We start from the raw sequence: 21272 nt of genomic DNA, 5'->3' as shown, positions 1-21272 counted from the left end.
AGGACTCAGTCCAGAGAGATCTTTGTTTCTGAAGGCAAACTGAAGACTGAGGGGATGAGAGATGCTGGAACCAGGATCTACAGTTTGAGATGGTAACTTCTGTGACTGGTAGTAGCGAAAGAAAGAACTCATGAGTTCTAATGAGTTATACAGGTTGACTTTCACCTCCCAGCTAGTGCTCACAGTTAAGCATTTAAATTTCCTTTGTGAATTACAGGCTCTGATAAAAGAACCTGTGAGAGAAAGGAAATCCTTGAAGCAGCAGAGATTTTCTTTGCACAGCATCAGCTTTTGGCTCTGAGTGGTTGTAAATAGCCCAAGAAGTAGCTGTTTATTTGCTTTTAGCCTCTTAAATAGTTCTTAACCAGTTCTTCATATTTAATTTTCCTGAAGTCAAGTTGTGTCTGAACATTTAAGTTATTTAATGGTACCAGCTACTTTGTGCTATAATGAGTAAGAATGTTTTTCTGGGTTTGGTTTGTTTAGACTTGTATTAATGAAAGTTGTAGCCATTCATGTGCCTCTAATACAGTTTAGTTTATTCTGTCCCTCAGGCAGATCCCTGCTCACTTGGAGGTGGTGAGAATCCAAACACTTCTTACTAGGCAAACTCAATTAAATTGATTTCTCTGCCACTTCCTTCTGTGCTGAGGTGTTCCTGTTTGGCTGCACAGGCAGTATGGTGACAAAAAGAGGATACAGGCATTTATTTTCTGTAGCAGTTTCACTTATATTTTAGTAGTAAATAACTGCCCAAGACATCTTCTGATCTGAACAGCTGCGGTTGATAAAAAAGTTCAAATTCATTTTGAGATGTAGGCTGTGTTGAGGAGAAGCTTTTGCCCTGTTTCTTAACGTTGCCCTTTTTCTGAGTATGTTACATAAGCTGATGTGATTCATCCAAGCCACCATGCTCCTAATCTTCACGTGCTCTGGGGCACTGATCCAATAAAGCACTTAAGGACTGGCCTTAACTTTAAGCCTGTGAAGAGCCTTATCAGTGTCACTGTGATCACTTGAACAGTTTAAGTGTGTGTTGAGTGTTTTTCTTCATGAGGCCTTCTGTCCTCAATGGCCTGTTTATAAATAATTAATAAGCTCAATCAAAAAAAGTACAAATAATGTTAAAATATACCATCATCTTTTTTGTGAAGTAATGTAAATCACTAACGCTATTTTTGAGAGAGAATGTTTCTCTCATTTCAGCATTATTCTCTAGTCATTGTTTAGCTTGTATTACTGTTTCTTACTGATTTTTCGTTCCTCTCAGAACTACACTTGAAGCAGGTCTGATCATTTGTCTTAGTGCTATTTATAATCCTGTTCTAATTTCTTCCCCCTGCCTCCTCTCCTTGCCTTGATGATATATGTTCACATTTGGGATATTGCCAGATCTTTCTGTGTTTATTGTCTTCAGTCTTTAGGTCAGTATTGATTTACTTATTTGTACCCCTTTTACTATGATTGTGCCACAGTGACATCTGTAGCTGAGTGTCCATAGCTTAAGATTCCGTGATTCTGTGGTTCTGTGAGTAGTCTTCAGGCCAGATGCAAAGCCATTGGGCTATTTAAATGTTCCTGAAGTGATATATGGCTTTGAGGAGGACTCGAGTGTAGTTGGACAGACATGCAGATGTCTCAGTTCCTCTATTTCTGTGTCAGCCTTGTGCGGAGTGTAAACAGGAACTTGAAGATGTTCCTTCATAGAGTTGCTCAACTGCACGCTCAGTTGCAGGCGTTGTGTGTGGACTTTTCCCTGCTAAAGTCCTGAAAATGCTGCCTGTAGGGCTCTTTCATGTGTTATTAATTTTCTATACCACACATTGCCTTTTGTCATCTGCTTGTTCATGAGGGTGAACTCTGATTTATGCTTGGTTGTGATAAATGGAGAAAGTTTAGATTGTTTACCTCTTGGAGTAATTAAGCTTTAATTCAGTTGAGTGACTAAACCCTTCTGTGTCTGAAGACTTGATTCTTACTTATTTTGGTAGGATTGTGCATTGATTTTAAAAAGTGAAAACTGAGAATATTTACAGAGTTATTCCTGTTACAGAAAGATAAAAGTTCTAGTTTTGTTTCATGTCTTTTCTTCCCTCAACTATCAATTTTCCATCAGATTTAAAATTTAGGGTAAAATATTGCTTATAATCAATAGAGCACTGAATAGCCTTTGTTCCTTGATACAGAAAATTGCTAAGTTTTGTGTCATTAGCATTCAACTTCAAACTACTTAGTTCTGTTGCCAAACTTGGCTGTGTTGCAAGAAGCTACCACAACATTTATCACTGACAGGTACAATAGCTATTACAATTACTATTCTGTGCTAAAGAGATTCATGCATTCAAATGAACAAGTTAAAAAAGCAAATAAACCTGACTATTTTTGTACAAATGTTTAATCAATCTTAGTATATTTTTTTGACCTGGATAGCCTTCAGGTAGGTAATACAAAGAAATATTTAAGAAAGGTCTCATAAGCACTCATATAGCCTGTAAAAGCTAACTTGTGGTGGATTATAGCGTAGGAACAGAGCATATGAGAGAATCCAGTTTATGATTTCAGTTCTTGAGCACACACTGGGGAACAGAAACTGCTTAATATGGCTTTAATTTGCCTAGTATGTAAGGAGGTGAAGTTCTGTAAAATATCTTTCCCTCTGAGCTGGGACAACCAAGGTGTCATGCAATCTGTCTTCTGAATTTTATATGTGCATACCCAGTATGTAAGCTCAAAATCCACTGCAGCAGAACTTGAGGAGTACATAGAGTATATATGATTGGAAAAAACATTCAAATATAAAAATTAAATACGGCTTATTCTCATGACGAATGGCTCTGTGTCTTGCAGTGCTGGAAATCATTTTTCGGCATTCACATGACAAATGGTTCTGCACTGATTTGTCCACATTTATAGCATACTTTGAATATAGTCCAAAATAGCTTGTGGTTGATGACCTCTTGGGTATGTTAGAAGTGGCACTTTACTTGACAGGCTCAGAGATATGTTTCAGGGAGAGTGTAAAATACCAGTAGGGGTTTTGTGTTGTTGTCATTTGCAGTAAGTGTTGAATGTGTTACTACCTTACAGTATTTAGCACTGGTAGATTGTAATTTGATGTTTGATTGATAAGTCTCTTAGAACTTTTCTTGTATTAGAGGTTAAGGAACCAAAATGAAATACGTTTAGGACTGGAAACAGAGGTCAAATAGCATCATTAGCAATGTTAGTGGTTCCAATGATTTTTATTGCCCATATGACAATGTTTAGCTTCTTTTAAAGGCCTGTTTTGGGGGATCATCTGAATAAAGCAGTAAAAGAAAATATATTTTTTTGTAAACACTGTATTTTAACTCCTTGAAGTCAGGAAAGAAAATCTTGAAAATATTACTTCTGAAGGCTGAAAATTAAATAGACAGAAGTAGTTCAGAAGTTGTATGATGATTATTAGTAATTTTTCTAAGCTTAAAAGCACACATCTGACTGGTAATATTTTCTTTGTGTTTAAAGATTGATCAAGGTGTACAGGCTCATTTTGGGCTCCTGTAGACAACCAGGGTAAATGATATGCAAGAATCTACAAATTGAGAAGACTGTGTCTTACCTTTTGTGTGGTCCCAAACCATTCTCCAGAGATATCCATCTGAAGGATCTGGTGTTACATGATTGATGGAAACCATATCACAAAATCTAATGTCCAGAAACATCTGAATTATGTCGCTGCAATACTTAAAGTGGAAAGTGTTTCCAAAAGAGACCTAAGGATGATGTCTTTCCTCATATTTTATTTGATCTAATCTTCCTGTAAACAGGATATCAGAGTAAAGACACTGTCTCTGCAAGGTCCGGTGGAACCAAGTGATAAAAAAATTGAGGGTGATTAGGAAGAAGTGTGTTGGTCACATCTTGAATTTTGTTCTTTCACTGGTTGAGATTGCATTTCTCATTATAAACAGAAATACACATAGAAAAATAAATACTGTATACAAATCCATTGCTCTTTAACACTTGTAGTTATTAACCATTTTTTATAACCGCACAATCTATGGTTTTGTAGGATGCTGAGAAAAGAACTCCTCTTCATGTTGCATCATTCCTGGGGGATGCAGATATCATTGAGCTTCTCATTTTGTCAGGTAAGGTAGTGTCCCTCACTGTTATGAATGAGTTGATTTTAAAGCTACAGGGAATATCCAGCCAAATATATACAAATGAGCTTTGGGCAGTGCCTGTTTCTGAGTTTTATATAGCTGGTTGCAGTTATTGCAAGGTTAGAAAATATATTTCAATTTGGGGATACAATTATAAAACATGCACTGTGACTGAGCAGAATTAATAAACAAAGCAAACTATTCTGTGGATTTTTAAAAACTTCTGAAGCACTCAAACTGACAATATTTATGGATTCAGAAACTTGCTGAAGTACGTATTTGAAATGTGGGCTCATGTCCTGCGATACAAGCCAAAAATTCCTGTTAAGCTAAAATTGTTATGGAATAGTAGCAAAAAAATTGAATGAGTTTAGATGCATTGTAAGTGGCATTTACATTAGAAATGTGTTTCTAAGAGTCATGAAGTTGATTTGGAGAATAGAAACTATGCAGTAAGATGTATCTAAACAAAAAATAAAACCAAATATATCCAAACTGTTGTAGTGACAAAAAACATGATCAAAATGTCAGAACAAAGCATAAAGCAGACATCTCACAAGAAGAACACATAATTAAAGACAAACTCTGGGATGTGCTTGGAGATTGCAAAGCCAGACTTTTGCTAAGCTGGAGAACTGTAAGGGTAAAGTTTATGTGGGTTTAAGAATGTGGAATTGAAAGGAACCTTATGGAACAAGTGTCTATATGATTTGTTTCATGAATTATTAAATTATTTCTTCAAATGAATTGCATGGGGTTTTTTAGAAAGTTATTTCAGGCTTTTGTTTGTGAGAAACTTTCTAATTTCCGGCCTTGAATTCCAGAATAATTCAGTGGAAGGGTTAACAAGTGGGAGGGATTTTTAGAAGTCACCTGATCCAGCCCCCTGCTTAGAGAATCAGCCAATTTAAAAGTTAGATCAGGCTGCTAATGGACCCCCAGCCTAACCACACGTGGAGAGGGCAGAAAACAAGAATGCAGTTTACTGTAGCTATGTATTTCCTCTGTACATTTTAAGGGGCTTTTTGAGTTGCCTAATTGCTTAATGAGGGTAACTAGTTGGACATAACATCATACATCGGATCTTTCTGCTCTTACTCTGATGCCATCAAAATGATTTAAATGAACATTCCTCTGCTGACAGTTTATGATTGGGTGAGTTTTCAATACGCTAAATGCAAACATGATTTTCTTCAGTGGGAGGCAGGAGTTAATGGACTTCATCTGTGCATGTGTTCTTGGAGTGTGTGTTTTAAGTCACATACATTTGTTCCATTGTGGTGTGAGAGAACTGCAGAAGCAACATCTTTTTTCAGGTTTTACAAGTGACAGCACAGGCAATATCTACATAAAGAGAAAGGTGAAGCTTTTCTGCCCATTTCTCCCCTGAATTCCAAAAATATCAAAAAATATATTGGTGAACATTTTTGTTTTCTTTCACATTCCTAATGATGGAAGGAAGACTTTGTAGTGTTCTTCTGGGACAATTAGTTCCAGCACCTCACTGCCAAAATGTCTTCCTCAGGCTATAGGGTTTGGCCAGTCAACACTATAAAATACAGGTGTCTGAGTCTACAGAGAAGGCCGAAGTACTGAATGCCTTCTTTGCTTCGGTCTTTACAGCCAAGGCTGCCCCTCAGGAAGCCCAGTCTGGCAAGGATAACAGGATGGCCAGGACAGCAGTGGTCTTGCCCTGGGTGGAAGAGGAAGAGGTTAAAGACATATTGGCCAAGCTTAATACTCATAAGTCAATGGGGCCTGATGGAATGCATCCTAGAGTGCTGAAAGAGCTGGCTGATGTAATTGCTAAGCCTCTCTCCATCATTTTTGAACAATCATGGAGGACAGGCGAGGTGCCTGAGGACTGGAGAAAGGCCAGTGTCACGCCAGTCTTCAAAAAGGGCAAGAAGAACGACCCAGGAAACTACAGGCCGGTCAATCTCACCTCCATCCCTGGAAAAGTGATGGAATAACTCATCCTGAATGTTATCACTGAACATATGAAGGATAAGATGTTTATCGGCGGAGTCAACATGGCTTCACCAAGGGGAAATCCTGTTTGACCAACCTGATAGCCTTCTATGGAAGGCTATGCATAACCAGCTGGCTGGATGAGGGGAGTGCAGCGGATGTCATCTACCTTGACTTCAGCAAGGCTTTTGACACTGTCTCCCACAACATCCTCATCAGAAAGCTCAAGCAGTGTGGCTTGGATGAGTGGACAGTGAGGTGGATTGAGAGCTGGCTGAATGACAGAGCCCAGAGGGTGGTGATCAATGGCACAAAATCGAGTTGGAGGCCTGTGGCCAGTGGAGTTCCACAGGGATCAGTTCTGGGGCCAGTCTTGTTTAACATCTTCATCAACGACCTGGATGAGGGGACAGAGTGTACCCTCAGCAAGTTCACTGATGACCCCAAACTGGGAGGACTGGCTGATTCCCCAGAAGGCTGTGGTGCCATTCAGTGGGATCTCAACTGGCTTGAGAGTTGGGCAGAGAGGAAACTCATGAGGTTCAACAAGGACAAGTGCAGAGTCCTGCATCTGGGAAGGAACAACCCCACAAACCAGTACAGCCTGGGGGTTGAACTGCTGAAGAGCAGCTCTGCAGATGGAGACCTAGGAGTCCCAGTTGATAATAAACTAAACATGAGCCAGAAGGCCAAGAAGGCCAATGGCATCCTGGGATGCATCCAGAAGAGTGTGACCAGCAGGTCAAGGGAGGTTCTCCCTCTCCACTCTGCCTTAGTGAGGCCTCATCTGGAGTCCTGTGTCCAAATCTGGGCTCCTCATCTCAAGAGGGACAGGGAAGTGCTGGGGAGAGTCTAGCGCAGGGCCACCGAGATGATCAGGGGACTGGAACATCTTCCTTATGAGGAAAGGTTGCGGGAACTGGGGCTGTTTAGTCTGCAGAAGAGGAGATTGAGGGGCGATCTTATTAACATTTATAAATATCTAAAGGGTGTCAGGAGGTTGGGACATCCCTTTTTTCTATAGTAGCTAGTAACAGGACAAGGGGTAATGGGATGAAGCTGGAACACAAAAAGTTCCACTTAAATATAAAAAAACCCTATTTCACTGTGAGGGTGATGGAGCAGTGGCACAGGCTGCCCAGAGGGGTTGTGGAGTCTCCTTCCTTGGAGGTCTTCAAGACCCACCTGGATATGTTCCTATGCGACCTGATCTAGGTGAACCTGCTTCTGCAGGGGGGTTGGACTAGATGATCTCTAAAGGTCCCTTCCAGCCCTACCATTCTGTGATTCTATGATTCCGTGCTTATGTGTTGGATTTTTTTATATATCAAGAAACCTCAAACGCCAAAATAAAACCTTTGTGTGACAAATCTATAATGTGGATTTTTAAAAATTAGACTTTGTGTGAGTGGGACTGAGCTGGGGTTCGGTATGCAGGAACTGTGTTGAACTTTATCAACTAACTCAGCATGATTCAAAATGATTCTTGTGTTGCATATTCTACCTACTCATTATCCTTTAATCTCTGAAGTATCATTACTCATGATGAGCATCAGTATTTATAACCAAGATCAGGTTTGGAGGTTAGTGAGATTTGGCAGAGCAGATTTATGAGTTGTTATAAACACATCTTTGTTATTGTGATTTCTCTGTGAACAGCAGCAGCATCTTGCCTTTGCTTCACCTGTTCATTCAGTGATCTGTGTTAGTAAAAGTGTATCCTCTGTTGACCATCCCTAATTTAAGAAGATTTAGACTGAAGAATCTAGATTTATTAGAGACCTGTGGTTTTGGCAGATATGCTGGGTGGAAAATTGTACTTCGGTTAGGATAGAGATGTTAACTTTATTCCTGAAAGCCAGCATTGGGTTGTTTATTTCAGATCTCAAAAGAACAGAGGCAATTTTAGATTTATTTCTTGTTTTGGCAGACAAATTGGAGAGTGAAAGATGACAAAGATTGCAGAACAGCCATATTAGAGTGGTTTACAGAAATTTCCTTTCTGATGATTATATTTGTAATGTTATATGTTATATGTCTGCATCAGGCTCAAAGAACAAATCCAACAGCCAAGTCTTTTCTTCAGGCACATGGATATGAGGCTTCCCAAGGGCAGAGTGCAGAAGATGAGGCTGAGAAAAGGCTTGTCTCTGAACCATTTGGTTTTGGGGGTTTTTACCCACCTGGATGAGTTCCCGTGTGATCTGCTCTAGGTGGCCCTGCTCTGGCAGAGGGGTTGGGCTAGATGATCTTTCAAGGTCCCTTCCAACCCTTAAGATTATGTGATTCTGTGATATATTTCATGGGGTGGACAGTCGTGGCTACCAGAAAAGATGTTAAGGGAAAGCAGCTTATCTTTTCAAGGAAGATTGTACTACAAAGGACACTATATGCATCAATTTGAGTGTATTATCAGCCTTTTTTGTCCTTATAAATACATTAATTCATTCATGTATTTATACATGAGTATTGTAGGAAGTACACTGAAACATAGTTAAGGTAGTTGGTCAAGAATGAAGAGAAGGGACACGGGGTAACTGGGTGATTTTGAGAAAGTGTTATCAGATGGACTTGAAAACTAAGCTTCTGATTTTTGGACAGAACTCATTTTAGGTGCCTTATTATGTTGTAGAGCACTTAATGTTTAGAGTTGGATTTCTGTGTTACTCAGTGCTTTCAAAGAGCTGTCCCGTATGCTCTTACAGGATTGACACTCAAGTTCGTGAAGTGTAGATGACACCTTTGAAAATATGAGCATTGCTCCTCAGGTACCTCTGCTGGGGAGCAATGGCAGATATTGTCTGTCTCTGAAGGAGTGCATCAGTGTTGGTGAAGTTTTTTCATTGTCATTAACTGTTTCCTGGAAGGAACTACTGGGAACCTAAATGCTGAATTTTGATGAATGAAATGGGCAGTACAGAGGGAAATAGTTTGAAAAGTCTCTTCAAAAAATGTGCACCTCAGTAAATGGACAACTGTGGCTCCTGTAACAGGCAAGAGCTGAATTTAACAACAGAATCTTTTAACAACAGAAATCACATTCAGCTGATGCATTGAATTAGATATGTAAAAGCAATTTCACTTTGTTACACAAAGAGTCCCAAAGCACAAAGAAGTAAAGGGATGTCGAAAACAGCTGAGGAAGAAAAGGCTGATAGCATGCTGTGTATTACTTTATTTATACTGATATTATTTTGCTTTTATTATTTTCTTTAGCTGTTTTCTTGGCAACTCTTTAAATTTCTCAAAGAGTAAATGAAAGGCAAGAGTAACTACTGATGTAGACACTTTACTTGGTTTTCTAATCATATTCATGGACACCAATATGCCTTGATACTCCACACATAAACCTTTCTGATTTGCAACTATCTGTAGGAGTTAGTAAATGGATAGAAATAAACCAGAAGAAACTTTAGTTAAGAACATGAGGCAAAAAACCCCAGTAAGATACAAAATAAATTTCTAAACCCCAAAAGAGGTATTTGGTGGAAATCAGTAGAAATTCATCTAGGCAATTTGCCACCACCAAGAAACCTATCAGATCAAATCAGTGCAAGGTAAGGTACCTTGGAGTCCTGTCTGTCAGCTCATAGATGGGAGAAGTTTGTTGCCTTGGATCTCTATAGAGCCCCAGGCAGTGTAGGCAAAGGTCCAGATATTAATGTGTATTAGCTATAATGACCTTCTCGTGGAGACAAGAATTTAACAGCTTCTTTGCTTAGACAGGTCCATTAGAAAACTCTTTGAAATTATTTTCTTTTCTAAAGAGTGTTTTTCCAGAGGACAGGTTGTATCACCAGATACCAGGTTTGAGGTGAGTTTGGAGGATTGCCTCTAGTCATTGAAATAGATATAAAAGTAGCTTTCTTTTTCTTGCAGACAAAAAATTATGTCCCAACTTGTGGAAATAGGAAAGAACTTGTTCCTTCTCTGATTATCTAGCACAATTCCCTGTATCCAGTGTGATTCAGAGGCAAGCATCTTAATGACCCTGAGAAATAGCTCCCAGAAAGTACTTCTGATTCAGAGTGTGATTTTTTAATTACAGATTTCTGTATGCACTGAGGTCAGGGTGCAAAATGAAGCTTAAAAATCCCTTTGTTCCTGAAGTTCAGAGGTTTGTGCATGCTATGTGCATGATGCTTGTGCTTCTCTACATTTTTTCTGAGTGTACTAGTACTGCTACTTGCAGACCTGAGAGATACAACATTTTCAGGTTAAGCCCTTTTGAAAATGAGTTTCTCTAGTCCTCCTCACTAGATTTCTTTTCTGGTTTATCACATCAATGAATTATTTCTTTCAAGCAACTGTTTTATCACACAAATATACAGGATCCTTTTTTTTTTTTCCCCCTGCAGTCAGCCAGCATCACTGTACTTGCTCAGTATTCTCCCTTTATTCTGGCAAGCCACTCCAAACCACTTAGGCAGCTCTCTTTGTTGGAGTGCACAGTAACACTGAACCACATGGAAGGCAAAAGGGTAGTTTCTTTCATCCATCTTATTTTCATGTTTGCTGAAAAACATCCACATTATTTAGGTAGTATGTGTCCAGTTTCCTTCTCAACCAGAGCATTTCCTTGTTTCTCGATCCCAGGAAGATTTGCGGTGCAGGAAAGCAGTTACATCTTTTAGTGCTCTGCCCCATGGAGCTGAAAACAAGAGATAGTTCAGGCTTGTTCCCTTCCTTGTGTTTTCAGACATCAGTAGTTCCCTGAGCAAAGGGTTACTTTTTTCCCCTAATTGTGCCACTTGATCTAAAAAAAATGCATAGACATACAGGTACATACATAGATATATGATCCCCTAAACCAAATCTTGCTTCTTTTGGTTCCTGTAAAAAAAGATAATTCTGACAATAGTCAGACCTATCCCCTTCCTTTCCTTTCAAATCAGGTTTCAGCTCCTGTCTATCACGGATCTGGAAATGCATTTCCAACGTGAACAGAGTGCCAGGAGAGCCATGGAGAACATTGAGAGTACTGCATACGGCTCGTGTTACTAGGAAACAGTTGGGCAAGGCTTTCAGTGTCGCACCCAAGGCATGGATGTAACCTCTACTATTTACTTGCAGGCGCTCGTGTTAATGCCAAGGACAATATGTGGCTGACTCCTCTCCATCGAGCAGTTGCTTCAAGAAGTGAAGTGAGTAAGATTTTATTACCCTGCTTTTGCATGCAAACTACATGCTGGGGGAAACGGCAAACTACTCAGAACCACAGTAGGTAGCTAACATCATGACACAAGCAGGGAAAGCATTTTCTGTGTGCAGGACCTATAGCATTGCAGCTGGAGGCCAGCTTTTACAAGTTAGTTATAGATGGTTTTGAGACTTCATGTGGCTGATTTTCCCCTTGCTGAATGCCTTATGTTACCATAGCAAGTCATATTGAGCAATCATCAGCTGGAGTGGGTGACGAGGGCTGAAGTGGGATAGAGTCCACAGTGGTCTACAGTGGCCACATCATCTTCAAGTCATAAAATAAAAAGGAAAAAATCCATATGGATGTGTGTGGTCTGTGCATGTGCCAGAAGTGAGTGAATGTGGTTGTGATCCAACGCGTATTACCACATAGTTTGTTTTATTTAATTGCATTTCAAGGCATCCATTAGGTTTTCTGTTAATGCATTTGATTCACACGTAAAGGAAGGTTAGTCCAATTTTCTTCTGCTTGACAACTAGAAATTTTCTGACATTGTGTTGTACTACTACTGTTGTTATCTCAAAAAGGAACAGCAATAACTACCAGGAATGCAGCTCAGGCATGACCGTGTTTTCAACTGCACCATTATTCTTGGCTTTCCATTTTGGACCTCCCTATATACTTTTATACTCCTAATACTTACAGTGAGCCCAACTGCAGACCAAATTGACTGCTGGGGATGAGGGGAGGGGTTGTAAAAGAGACAGAGAGTGGCTGTCTTCCAGAGATTGATGGACTTAAATCACCTCTGTAGTAGTCCCAGTGCTTGCCAAGCCTGGAGGCAGGAATTCTGGGCTTGCTTCTGAACTCGGACATTGTTTGGCTGCTGGCTGGGCTTTCCAGTTGCTGGCATCCACTGAAGCCCTCTGAAAGGAGTATCTGATAGAGTATGAATGCTGTAATGAGGCAAAATGCAAAAAGCCATGTTGGAAAACAAAGGTCAGGCTTAAGCCTTAAAACACAGCCACAATCTTTCTGATGAGGGAATTGCAGTGAGCTTGGTTTATTTTTATGGATATGTCAGAGTACATGATTGTTATTGTCAGTGACAGTCCTAACAGAAAATTTATGTCTTTCTGTGACTTTGTGTCTCATCTTTAAGTCTTTGTCAGCTGAAGGCCAATGGCACAGTGAGAAACTATCTTCCATTGTGCCAGCAGCTCTGGTACCTCAGAGTACCCAGGTGCAATAGTGAGGCAGCAGCAGAGGGCACCAGCCTTTGGTACCTTTTAGTGATCGGCTATGTATTTTATAAATACACTTATCTTTCTTCTCCTGCTTTTTTTTTTCTTTGTTATTGATACGATTATTGTTAGTTTTGGTAATAATTTTGAAACAAGATTCATCATTTTGAGGCTTTTTCAGTGCTGCTTTTACTTTATTGCACAACAATGTGCACCTTTGATGTAATAGGAGGAAACTGTTAGTGATAGTAGTAGACAGCAGTAGTAGACAGCAGTAGATAGCATTGCTCACATTGATAGTAGGAGATGAATTCATGATCCAGAAGTTGTGAGGTAGGACTTGGTGGAGGTTTTGAAGTTCCTGTGAACACATTTGCTTTTAGAATGATCACCTATGAGTTTTATTACCAATCTTTTACTATGAAGCTGTCATGGTTTAGCAAGGAGCTGTTTTTGCTTGGTAACAGGGGGAGCAGGTTGCGGTGAAGACCTGGTAAAGAGTTTTTGGACTCTCCCCCGGCTCCTGGGTTCAGACCCACCTCTGGCCCGACTGGGCCAATCTAGTGCCCCTGTGATCACTATTTAGGGATGGGAATTTGAAGTGCTTGGCAGGAGGTGTAAGAGTGATACAAGATGTACGTGACCACGTGGACCCTTCAGCCAGAGAAGGAGGAAGGAAGGAGGAGCTCCAGACCAGAAACCCCTCTGCAAGCCATGGTGAGAACGCAGGCTGTACCCCTGCAACCTATAGAGGGCAATGGCAGGACTGAGAGCCACCAGCAGCTCCGTGTCCAAATGGGCGAGAGACTGTGTGAGGAGGCGGCCATGGCCCAGGCCGTGTTGGAGAGCCTGCGTGCTGCAGAGCAGACCCACACCAGAGGCAGAGAGGAGCTGCAGCCTTTGGGATAAATGCGCGTCGGAGCAGCCCGTGCAGGGCTGCCGTGTGTGTGAGTTACCCCGCGGAGGTGCAGGGAGGACTGATGCGGAGCCCACCTGCCCTGAGGAGAGACAAACAGCAGAAGCTATCAGGAATAGATTGACTGAAACCCCCACTCCCTGCTCCCCTGGACTGTTCAAGGGAGGAGGAGGAGGTAAAAACACCAGGATCAGGACTCTGAGCCTGGGAAGAGGGGAAGAGTGGGGAGAAGGTGGTCTTAAAGGACGGGTCAGACTCTTCATTGTTGTACCACTCTGTGTTGTTTTATGTTGGTTATGTTTTGGGGTTTTATGGTTATGCTTTAGTTGGTATTGCATGAAATTATTTTTTGTTTTCTTCCCCAAGCCCAGTACCCTGGTCTGTTTTGTCCTGGACCTTAAGCAGCAATTAAGCTCTCCCTGCCCTTTGGCAATCTTCAGGTCTTTGGTACTTGAGGCTAATCCTGATCTTCTGTTCCCTGATGGGCCTAAACAGAAGCTTTCACAGGATTCGGAAGCTGTCTCCTTGCACCTTTTTACAGAATGATTAAAAACATGAACAGATTTTTACTTAAGTCTTCATGATTTTTCAAGTGGTCTTTAGAGATTTAAGTGTTAATTTACAAATCAACAACCCCCAGATATGTCTGTGCAGGATTGTTGATGGATGTATCAGCTTTCAGCTTTATATGGCTTGAAAAAGTAAAGAGATTTCATGCTGATAACTTGAAATAGCTAGAAACAGTGAATACAAAGGCTTATACCAGAGCTGCAGACTGTAGAAATTGTGTTAATAGAAAGGGATAGCTCATGCTCTCGATAGCAATAAAATTAAAACTTCTCTATAAGGATTTTCACAAATCTCATAGAGCAGCAGAGTAGCAGATGTAAAAAAGAAAGGTGCAAATTTTTTTTTAAAAAAGTCTAAATATTTTTTAGCTTAGACTTTTCAGTCCTTACTATTTACTTCTAAAAATCCTCCTTTAAGTTTTTCTTTCCTTCATTAAGAGTCAAAGTGCATGCATTTTCCTGCTGACTGAATTGTCCCAACTGGGTAGGTCTCCAGTGAATTACATTTAAATGACTTTTAAAATAGTAGGCATGTAATTTAAAAAACAAAATCCTGTTGAGACATCAACAGTGATATATCATTATTGATGCTGTAAGAGATTCAGTGTCACTAACTGAACAAGTCTGTTAGAGGAGAGTTTGTGAGATGGCTGTTGGAAAGGAAATTGCTGAGATCGGTTGAGGACAAAGTAGTGAAACTCATAATAGATGTACTGTTGATACAGACTGCAGTCACGCTCCTGGGCCATTTTAGATACAAAAGTGCTATTTAAACATACTGTACTTGTTTGTTATTCAGAAACAAAATTTTGGCTGGGCTTACCAGAAAACTTTTCATTTTATGGAAAAAGAATTAGGTACTATGTAGGACTAGGTACTCTACCACTTATCAGCTGTGCATTGTAAGTAGCAGAGAAGACTAACTGAATGCTACTGTGTCCCAGTGGCTTCTTCATATTTTGTCTGTTTGTGGGGGAAAAAAGGAAAAAGAAGCAAAATGTGATATTGAGAGAGACTTTTTCTTTTTTCATCTGACATGCTTAATGGCAGACACATGAGTAGAAGCAGGAAAGAACTAATTGTGAATTCTCCAGTGACAGTTTCTCAAAAGAGAATGATACATTTTCTCACTGGGAAATATTCACTTTAACCAACCAATCTTAAAAGATTTTATTTGGCATCAGACTAACAGAATGGATCTTGCAGTGAAGACCCTTGGCCTATGCTTGGCCCTTAGGGAGGGAAGGAATGCTAATGCTGACTTGGGGACATCAGCATCAACCTTTGCCTGTGATTCTCATGTTTTTGCAAAGCTGAAATTTTATTTTCACATATTCTGTTTTATTTTCTCTTTTTTCCTGTTTATAAAAAAACCCCTTACAGCAATTTGCTATGATTTTACTGTCCAAAACGATGTGCTTTTCACTTTGTAAATATTTTCTGTTACAGTGAGCTCATATAAGTACATTAATATCTTCCATGAGAGCACAGTTACAATGACCAGAGGTACTCCAGGATAATAACCAAACAAGTTGGGCTCTCTGCATAAACAGCTTTGTATGTCTTAAAATCAAACTGGAAAACTTTGATTGTTAGGACATTGATCTAAGTGATAGCAGAGGTGGTACATACTCCAGCAGTAGCCTGGGAGGTTGTTTTGATAGACGTTATTTGCTTTCTCTCCTCCTGGCCATGTCTGATGTATACAAGTAACATGCATAGGTAATGTAATTAAGCTGTCAAGAAGATGGGCCTTGTATTTATTTGAACTGGTTATGGATGTAACTGTTGCCATTGCAGGAAGCAGTGCAAGTATTGATTAAGCACTCGGCTGATGTCAATGCTCGGGACAAGAACTGGCAGACACCGTTGCACGTGGCGGCTGCGAACAAGGCAGTGAAGTGTGCAGAAGTCATCATCCCCATGCTGAGCAGCGTCAATGTCTCTGACCGAGGCGGACGGACAGCGTTGCACCACGCAGCTCTGAATGGCCACATCGAGGTGGGTTAGGAGCATAATTGATCATGGGTTGGTTCGTTGATTTTCTCAAACAGCTGACCTGTGGTGTCTAGGTCTAGACTGAGCCCCATATCCTTGACCTCCATGATTCCTGTCATTCATCTGCTTTCCAAACTGTGTGACATGTATCCTACCTGCAGAAACAAGACTGTGACTGCAGAGCTACCATGGAAGCACATGCATGTGCATAACTTGGAGACCTGGCTGTGCCACTTCTGTAAATACAGCCCCTATGTTAAGGGCTTTGCTAGTGTCTTTAGATCTGTGTGCAAGGAGTCTTGTTTACCTGTTCCACACCTAAATTTCTAGATATGGAATATAAACATTAGACTGGAACAGCAAGTTTCAGTCAATAAAAGCTGATTAGTTGTACTGTAATTAAAAGAAACAAGAGGAATGTTCCTGTAAAACGATGAGGATGGTTGGCCTTTAAAATACCACACTGTAGGAGAGAGATAGTAATGTTTAACCATCATAATCTAAAGCTCCTGAGCTTTTGGATACAGTACATCAGAAATGTTAAAGGAATATATGCTGTTATTAGCTGATCTCTATGTCCAAGCAGTTTACGAGAAGAAGACAGTTATCCAGCTCATAATTTATTATTTTAGACTGTTTGATGAAAAACACAGCTGTGGAATGTGTTTTCCATTCAGTTGCTTTCCTTTTTCCCCTGATTTTTTTTTATGCTTAATGTTGGATGATTGGCAATGGGGAAAGCAGCTTTTCACCTCCTAGTCATGCTGTCTAAAAGGCCAGCGTCGTATGCGAAGCAGCCTGGTGCTTATCTACACCACCATGGGCACATGGGAACTTACTGAAAATCACTGTGGTGTGGCAAGAAATAGACTCTCCTCATCGAAAGATCAAGCAGATTCTAGGATTTATAACATCCTGGTCTAGAGGAATCTTGTCCTATTCCACAAGAAGACCCCGTAAATTGTTCTTAACAATAAAAACTAAGAGCAATGTTTCTCTTCCAGGCCAGTTTCTCTCCCAGGTCGTTTGCAAAGCTGAATTTGAGGTACACCAGAATAGCCAGTGTCCTGTGTGCTATCAGCTCCGTCTATGGACACCAAACTTATTACATTTGGCTGTCACTAGTCCGTGTCATTAATGCACACACCTTTGAACAGTATTTGTGTAATTCACAAATTTAGTGTTAAAAAGGATTTGTGATCCCAATTTTATTGCTAGAATGATTTCTTATAAACTGTTGAGTGTGTAATCTACAGGGTCGGTTTACTTGCCGTTCTTCTTCTAGATGGTGAACTTGCTCTTAGCCAAGGGGGCAAACATAAATGCTTTTGACAAAAAGGACAGAAGAGCTCTTCACTGGGCAGCGTACATGGGTAAGGCTTGGACTGTTGTTCCTTCTTTTTACTTTCCTATTTGCAAACCAACAATATGTTTTAAAATGGACAAGAGCGGACCTGAACATGGAAAGTGAGTGTTGTATTTACCCTGATGAGGAACGGTACAGCTGATCTAAATACATACAGTCCATTTACGGTTTTGCAGCTGATGAGCACTTGGCTGGGATTTCCTTTTTAACACAGTTAATTGTGGGCTTTTTAGTGTTGCTTTTTTTCATTTTGCTATTTATCCTGACTATGATTCCAGCCTGAAGTATATTTGATCTTGAAAAAATACGGATTACATTTGTTTCAATTTTTGCTAAAATATACTTTTTATAAAATGCAGATAAATAGTCTTTCCTTCTGTTATGAGTAAATCACCATATTTTATTCCACAGTCGACAAGACCAACCAATTTGTCTATTCAAAACATCATAGTGTTACTCAATACTGCTTAATTAAATCAATTGACTTTATAAATCATTTCAAGTAAAAAGAAATTTTCTTATAGTGGGGCACTAAAATTTAAAAATACTAGAACAATATTGCCTATGATAGTGGTTACACTTGTTTAAGAACTTTTGTTGGTCAAGCAGTATATTCCTCATCATAAATTGTGAGGTGGTGTATGCCTTTGGCCAGGAACTCTTTCATCTGACCTGTCAATATCCTGATTTTAATCCTGGCACTTTGGAAAATGAGATAATAGGAGATTTCAAACTGAGAAAAGCATATTGTATGGTGTTCCTGATACATACAGAGACATGAAAAGACTCTTGCCAATGAATGTGATTTGGTTTTTGAGCTAGGGAGCTTTGAACTTCACTCTGTAGAGATGAAAGGCTTTTATGTTCTGCAGTCCAATTCCACTTCTCTTTGGCTCTTAATTATTTTCCAAAATTCATGATGTACTTTTCAAAATCTTTAGATAACATTTAAAGCCTAAATTAGCAATGAGATTTGGGAATCTGCAGTGTAATTTGAACAAAATTTAGATGAGACCTAAGCATCTTATCATATAAATCCTCACATAGTTTCTTGAATGTGTAAGTATCTTTGGGCACTTTAGACTTTGTTCATAAAGTTTCCTAGGTCCTGCACATGACCAGAGCTGCCTCTGTCATGAAAGTGCTGTATAACTCAGATGATACACAACTTTATGTGGTGTTTGACATAATAAATTTTTAATTCTAAGAAAGATAGATCTGCTTCAATGTGAAGCAATGAGAAGTGTTCCTCAGTTAGCTTTGATTTAATTTTGGTGGTTAGGGCACTATCTGGAAGCTAGGCCAGATGGTCCGAGGCTTTTAGGGAGAGGAGAAAACTGAGGATACAGATGGGTTATAAGTTGCATTTTAAGATGCTCAGCTCTTCCCCTGTATTCTGTAGGGAGATCCTAATTCAGAGGTAGGCATTCCAGTCCTGGTGACAGATGTCCTATCGATCTGGCAATCAGCTCTCAATCTGTGTGACCGCTGAGGCTACTGCAATTATTTTAGTTTACAGACTAAATATATGTGTATAGACTTACGTGTTCAGATTCATTTTTAGACCTATATTCATGATTCTTTTCATAGTTTGGTGTTAATGATACAGTTCTGGAGAGTAAAAAACTTGATCCAGAGATCAGTGACTTCAGTAGAAAATCTTGTGTTTGTATTGGTAGGCTTTAGATCAAATTCTTTGCTCACTTGAAATTTAGTTTTCTTCGCCCTTGGTGGTGCTGGGAGAGAGGATACCTTCATTTAATCATTTATTAAAGTTATTTGACATAGCTAACAAACTGGAAAACTAATTCAGTAAAGAGATATTTTGTACATGATGTAAAGGTGAATGCATGGATATCTTCACAAGGCCTGGAGCTAGGATTAAGAATGGTAATGAAAATGCTTTTGTTTTTCCCCTTGTAAAACTGTGGGAACATTGTGAAACAGCAATGAAAGGGTCAATGCCTTAGCAAGAAAGTAGTACTTTGATGGAAGTGATGCTGGAGGACAGTATATGCATTGATTACTATCTTTCATCTTTTGAAGGTCACCTGGAAGTTGTTGCCTTACTGATTAATCATGGTGCAGAAGTGACTTGTAAAGACAAGAAGGGTTACACCCCACTTCATGCAGCTGCATCCAATGGGCAGATTAACATTGTGAAACACCTCCTTAACCTGGGGGTAGAGGTGTGTGGTAATGTGCTCTTTGTGGCTTCCATGTTTCTCTGTACTTGGAGATATTATTTCCTTCTTTCTTATGGATACTACTGCAGACGTTGGCAAAGCTTCTAAGTGAAATAATTCCCGTTTTCTGTACCAACTCATACTTCATGTGGTTTAGTGGTTCAAGAGCCAAGAAACATTCTGGAATTAAAAATGTCCGATATGGAGAATAAATTTGAGGCAACCTTCCTGAAGAAATCAGGAAATATATGCTGTTCCTGCAGAGAAATACAGAATAGTGAAATTTCCTTCAGCTCAGCATTCCTTTTTGAGATGATGTGTAGTTGTTCTTAACATATACACTGCATGTGTTATTAAACAACAGTTCAGACTCTTTAATTTTAGGGACCTGTATTTCCTCTGTAGCTGACAAAAGGATGGAAAATAACCTTTTTTTTTGAGGGCACAGACTTCTCTTGGTGTAATATTGTCAATTCAGTGGTTCAAAGCAGCAGTGAGATGACCAGAGGAGCCTGCACTGGTTAAATAGATGTCAGATAAACCCATTGCATTTTCAGCTGACTTGACCTTCCAAAAACATGTCAGAAGTCTGTGTTCATAGGCTGTTTACTGTGAAGTTGAAGGAGAATAGGTGTTTCCTGCTATTAGCAGTACTATGATAGTAACTACCTTTAACTTCCATATTCTCCACCACTGGGGGGATATAATCTTTGAGATGCCTATGTTTTGTGGAAGTTTATTCACATCATCCCCAAGTCTTTTGTACCATCTGTCTTGTCTTGTTTTACAGAACAGCAGTTGAATACTAAGCGATCATCAAGAGGAAACATAATCTTAATTACATGTCTGTAGTACTGACCTACTGAAAGTGGTTTCTTAATGAAGTGTAAATGGTTGTGCAATTTCACTTTCCCTTCACTGAGCCACCTTCACTCCCTTCCCAAATGAAATCTGTTCTATTCACTAAAATTCAATAGTTGGTGGTTTACTTTTTCTCTCTCTTTTTTTTTTTTTTTTTTGTAAAAATTGTGAGCTTTTTATTTATCCTACTTTTCCACCTAAAAGTAAAAGCTTTCCAACTCGTTAGGACTTTTCTCATTGTCATTGCATAGTTCTGCTATCAGCTTTAAGTTTTATACTGGCTTTTAGAAATTGCCAGTAGGATAAAAAGTTAATAATGGTAAAGCAATTCCAATTTAACTTCTCTGGGAGTGTATTTTTGTCATTGAAATTTGCTGGTGAGAAATATACCCTATGACAGTTCAAGCATCCAGCTATTTCCGTTTGCAGTATGTGATGCAGTGTGTAAAGTGGTAAACTAATGTCTGTAATTTTAATTGTGTCTCCTTGTCTCATTTTAGATTGATGAGATGAACATCTATGGAAATACTGCACTTCACATTGCCTGTTACAATGGTCAGGATTCTGTTGTTAATGAGCTGATTGACTATGGTGCTAATGTAAATCAGCCTAATAATAATGGATTCACTCCCTTGCATTTTGCTGCTGCCTCCACTCATGGAGCACTGTGTCTTGAATTACTAGTGAATAACGGGGCAGATGTTAACATCCAGGTAAAACTTGCATTGCAGCTCTTTAGTGCTAGTTTATTTTATTTTGCATACCTCAGGATACTGGAAACTGTGGTAATGAGTACATCATGGCTTTAAATTCTTGATGGAGGTAGAGCGATGCTGAGAATGTTGGTCATTAAACTGTTTGAGGTTGCTT

At 39.6% G+C, this 21272-nt stretch overlaps 1 protein-coding gene across 9 annotated transcripts in view; it reads left to right on the top strand.

The window, feature by feature from the left end:
* The window catches only part of ANKRD44 (ankyrin repeat domain 44), a 145173-nt gene that overhangs the window by 73180 nt on the left and 50721 nt on the right, over positions 1-21272 (top strand). For all 9 annotated transcript variants that reach the window (XM_062002233.1, XM_062002232.1, XM_062002230.1 and 6 more), the window contains exons 3-8: positions 4055-4133; positions 11193-11263; positions 15792-15992; positions 17275-17362; positions 19402-19544; positions 20903-21115. In XM_062002233.1, coding sequence (XP_061858217.1) covers positions 4055-4133; positions 11193-11263; positions 15792-15992; positions 17275-17362; positions 19402-19544; positions 20903-21115 — 795 coding nt within the window. The remainder of the gene's footprint in view (positions 1-4054; positions 4134-11192; positions 11264-15791; positions 15993-17274; positions 17363-19401; positions 19545-20902; positions 21116-21272) is intronic.

This window comes from Colius striatus, chromosome 9 (genome assembly GCF_028858725.1).
Source record: "Colius striatus isolate bColStr4 chromosome 9, bColStr4.1.hap1, whole genome shotgun sequence".
NCBI classification, from domain to species: Eukaryota; Metazoa; Chordata; class Aves; order Coliiformes; family Coliidae; genus Colius; species Colius striatus.
This window is presented reverse-complemented; position numbering and strand designations above follow the sequence as displayed.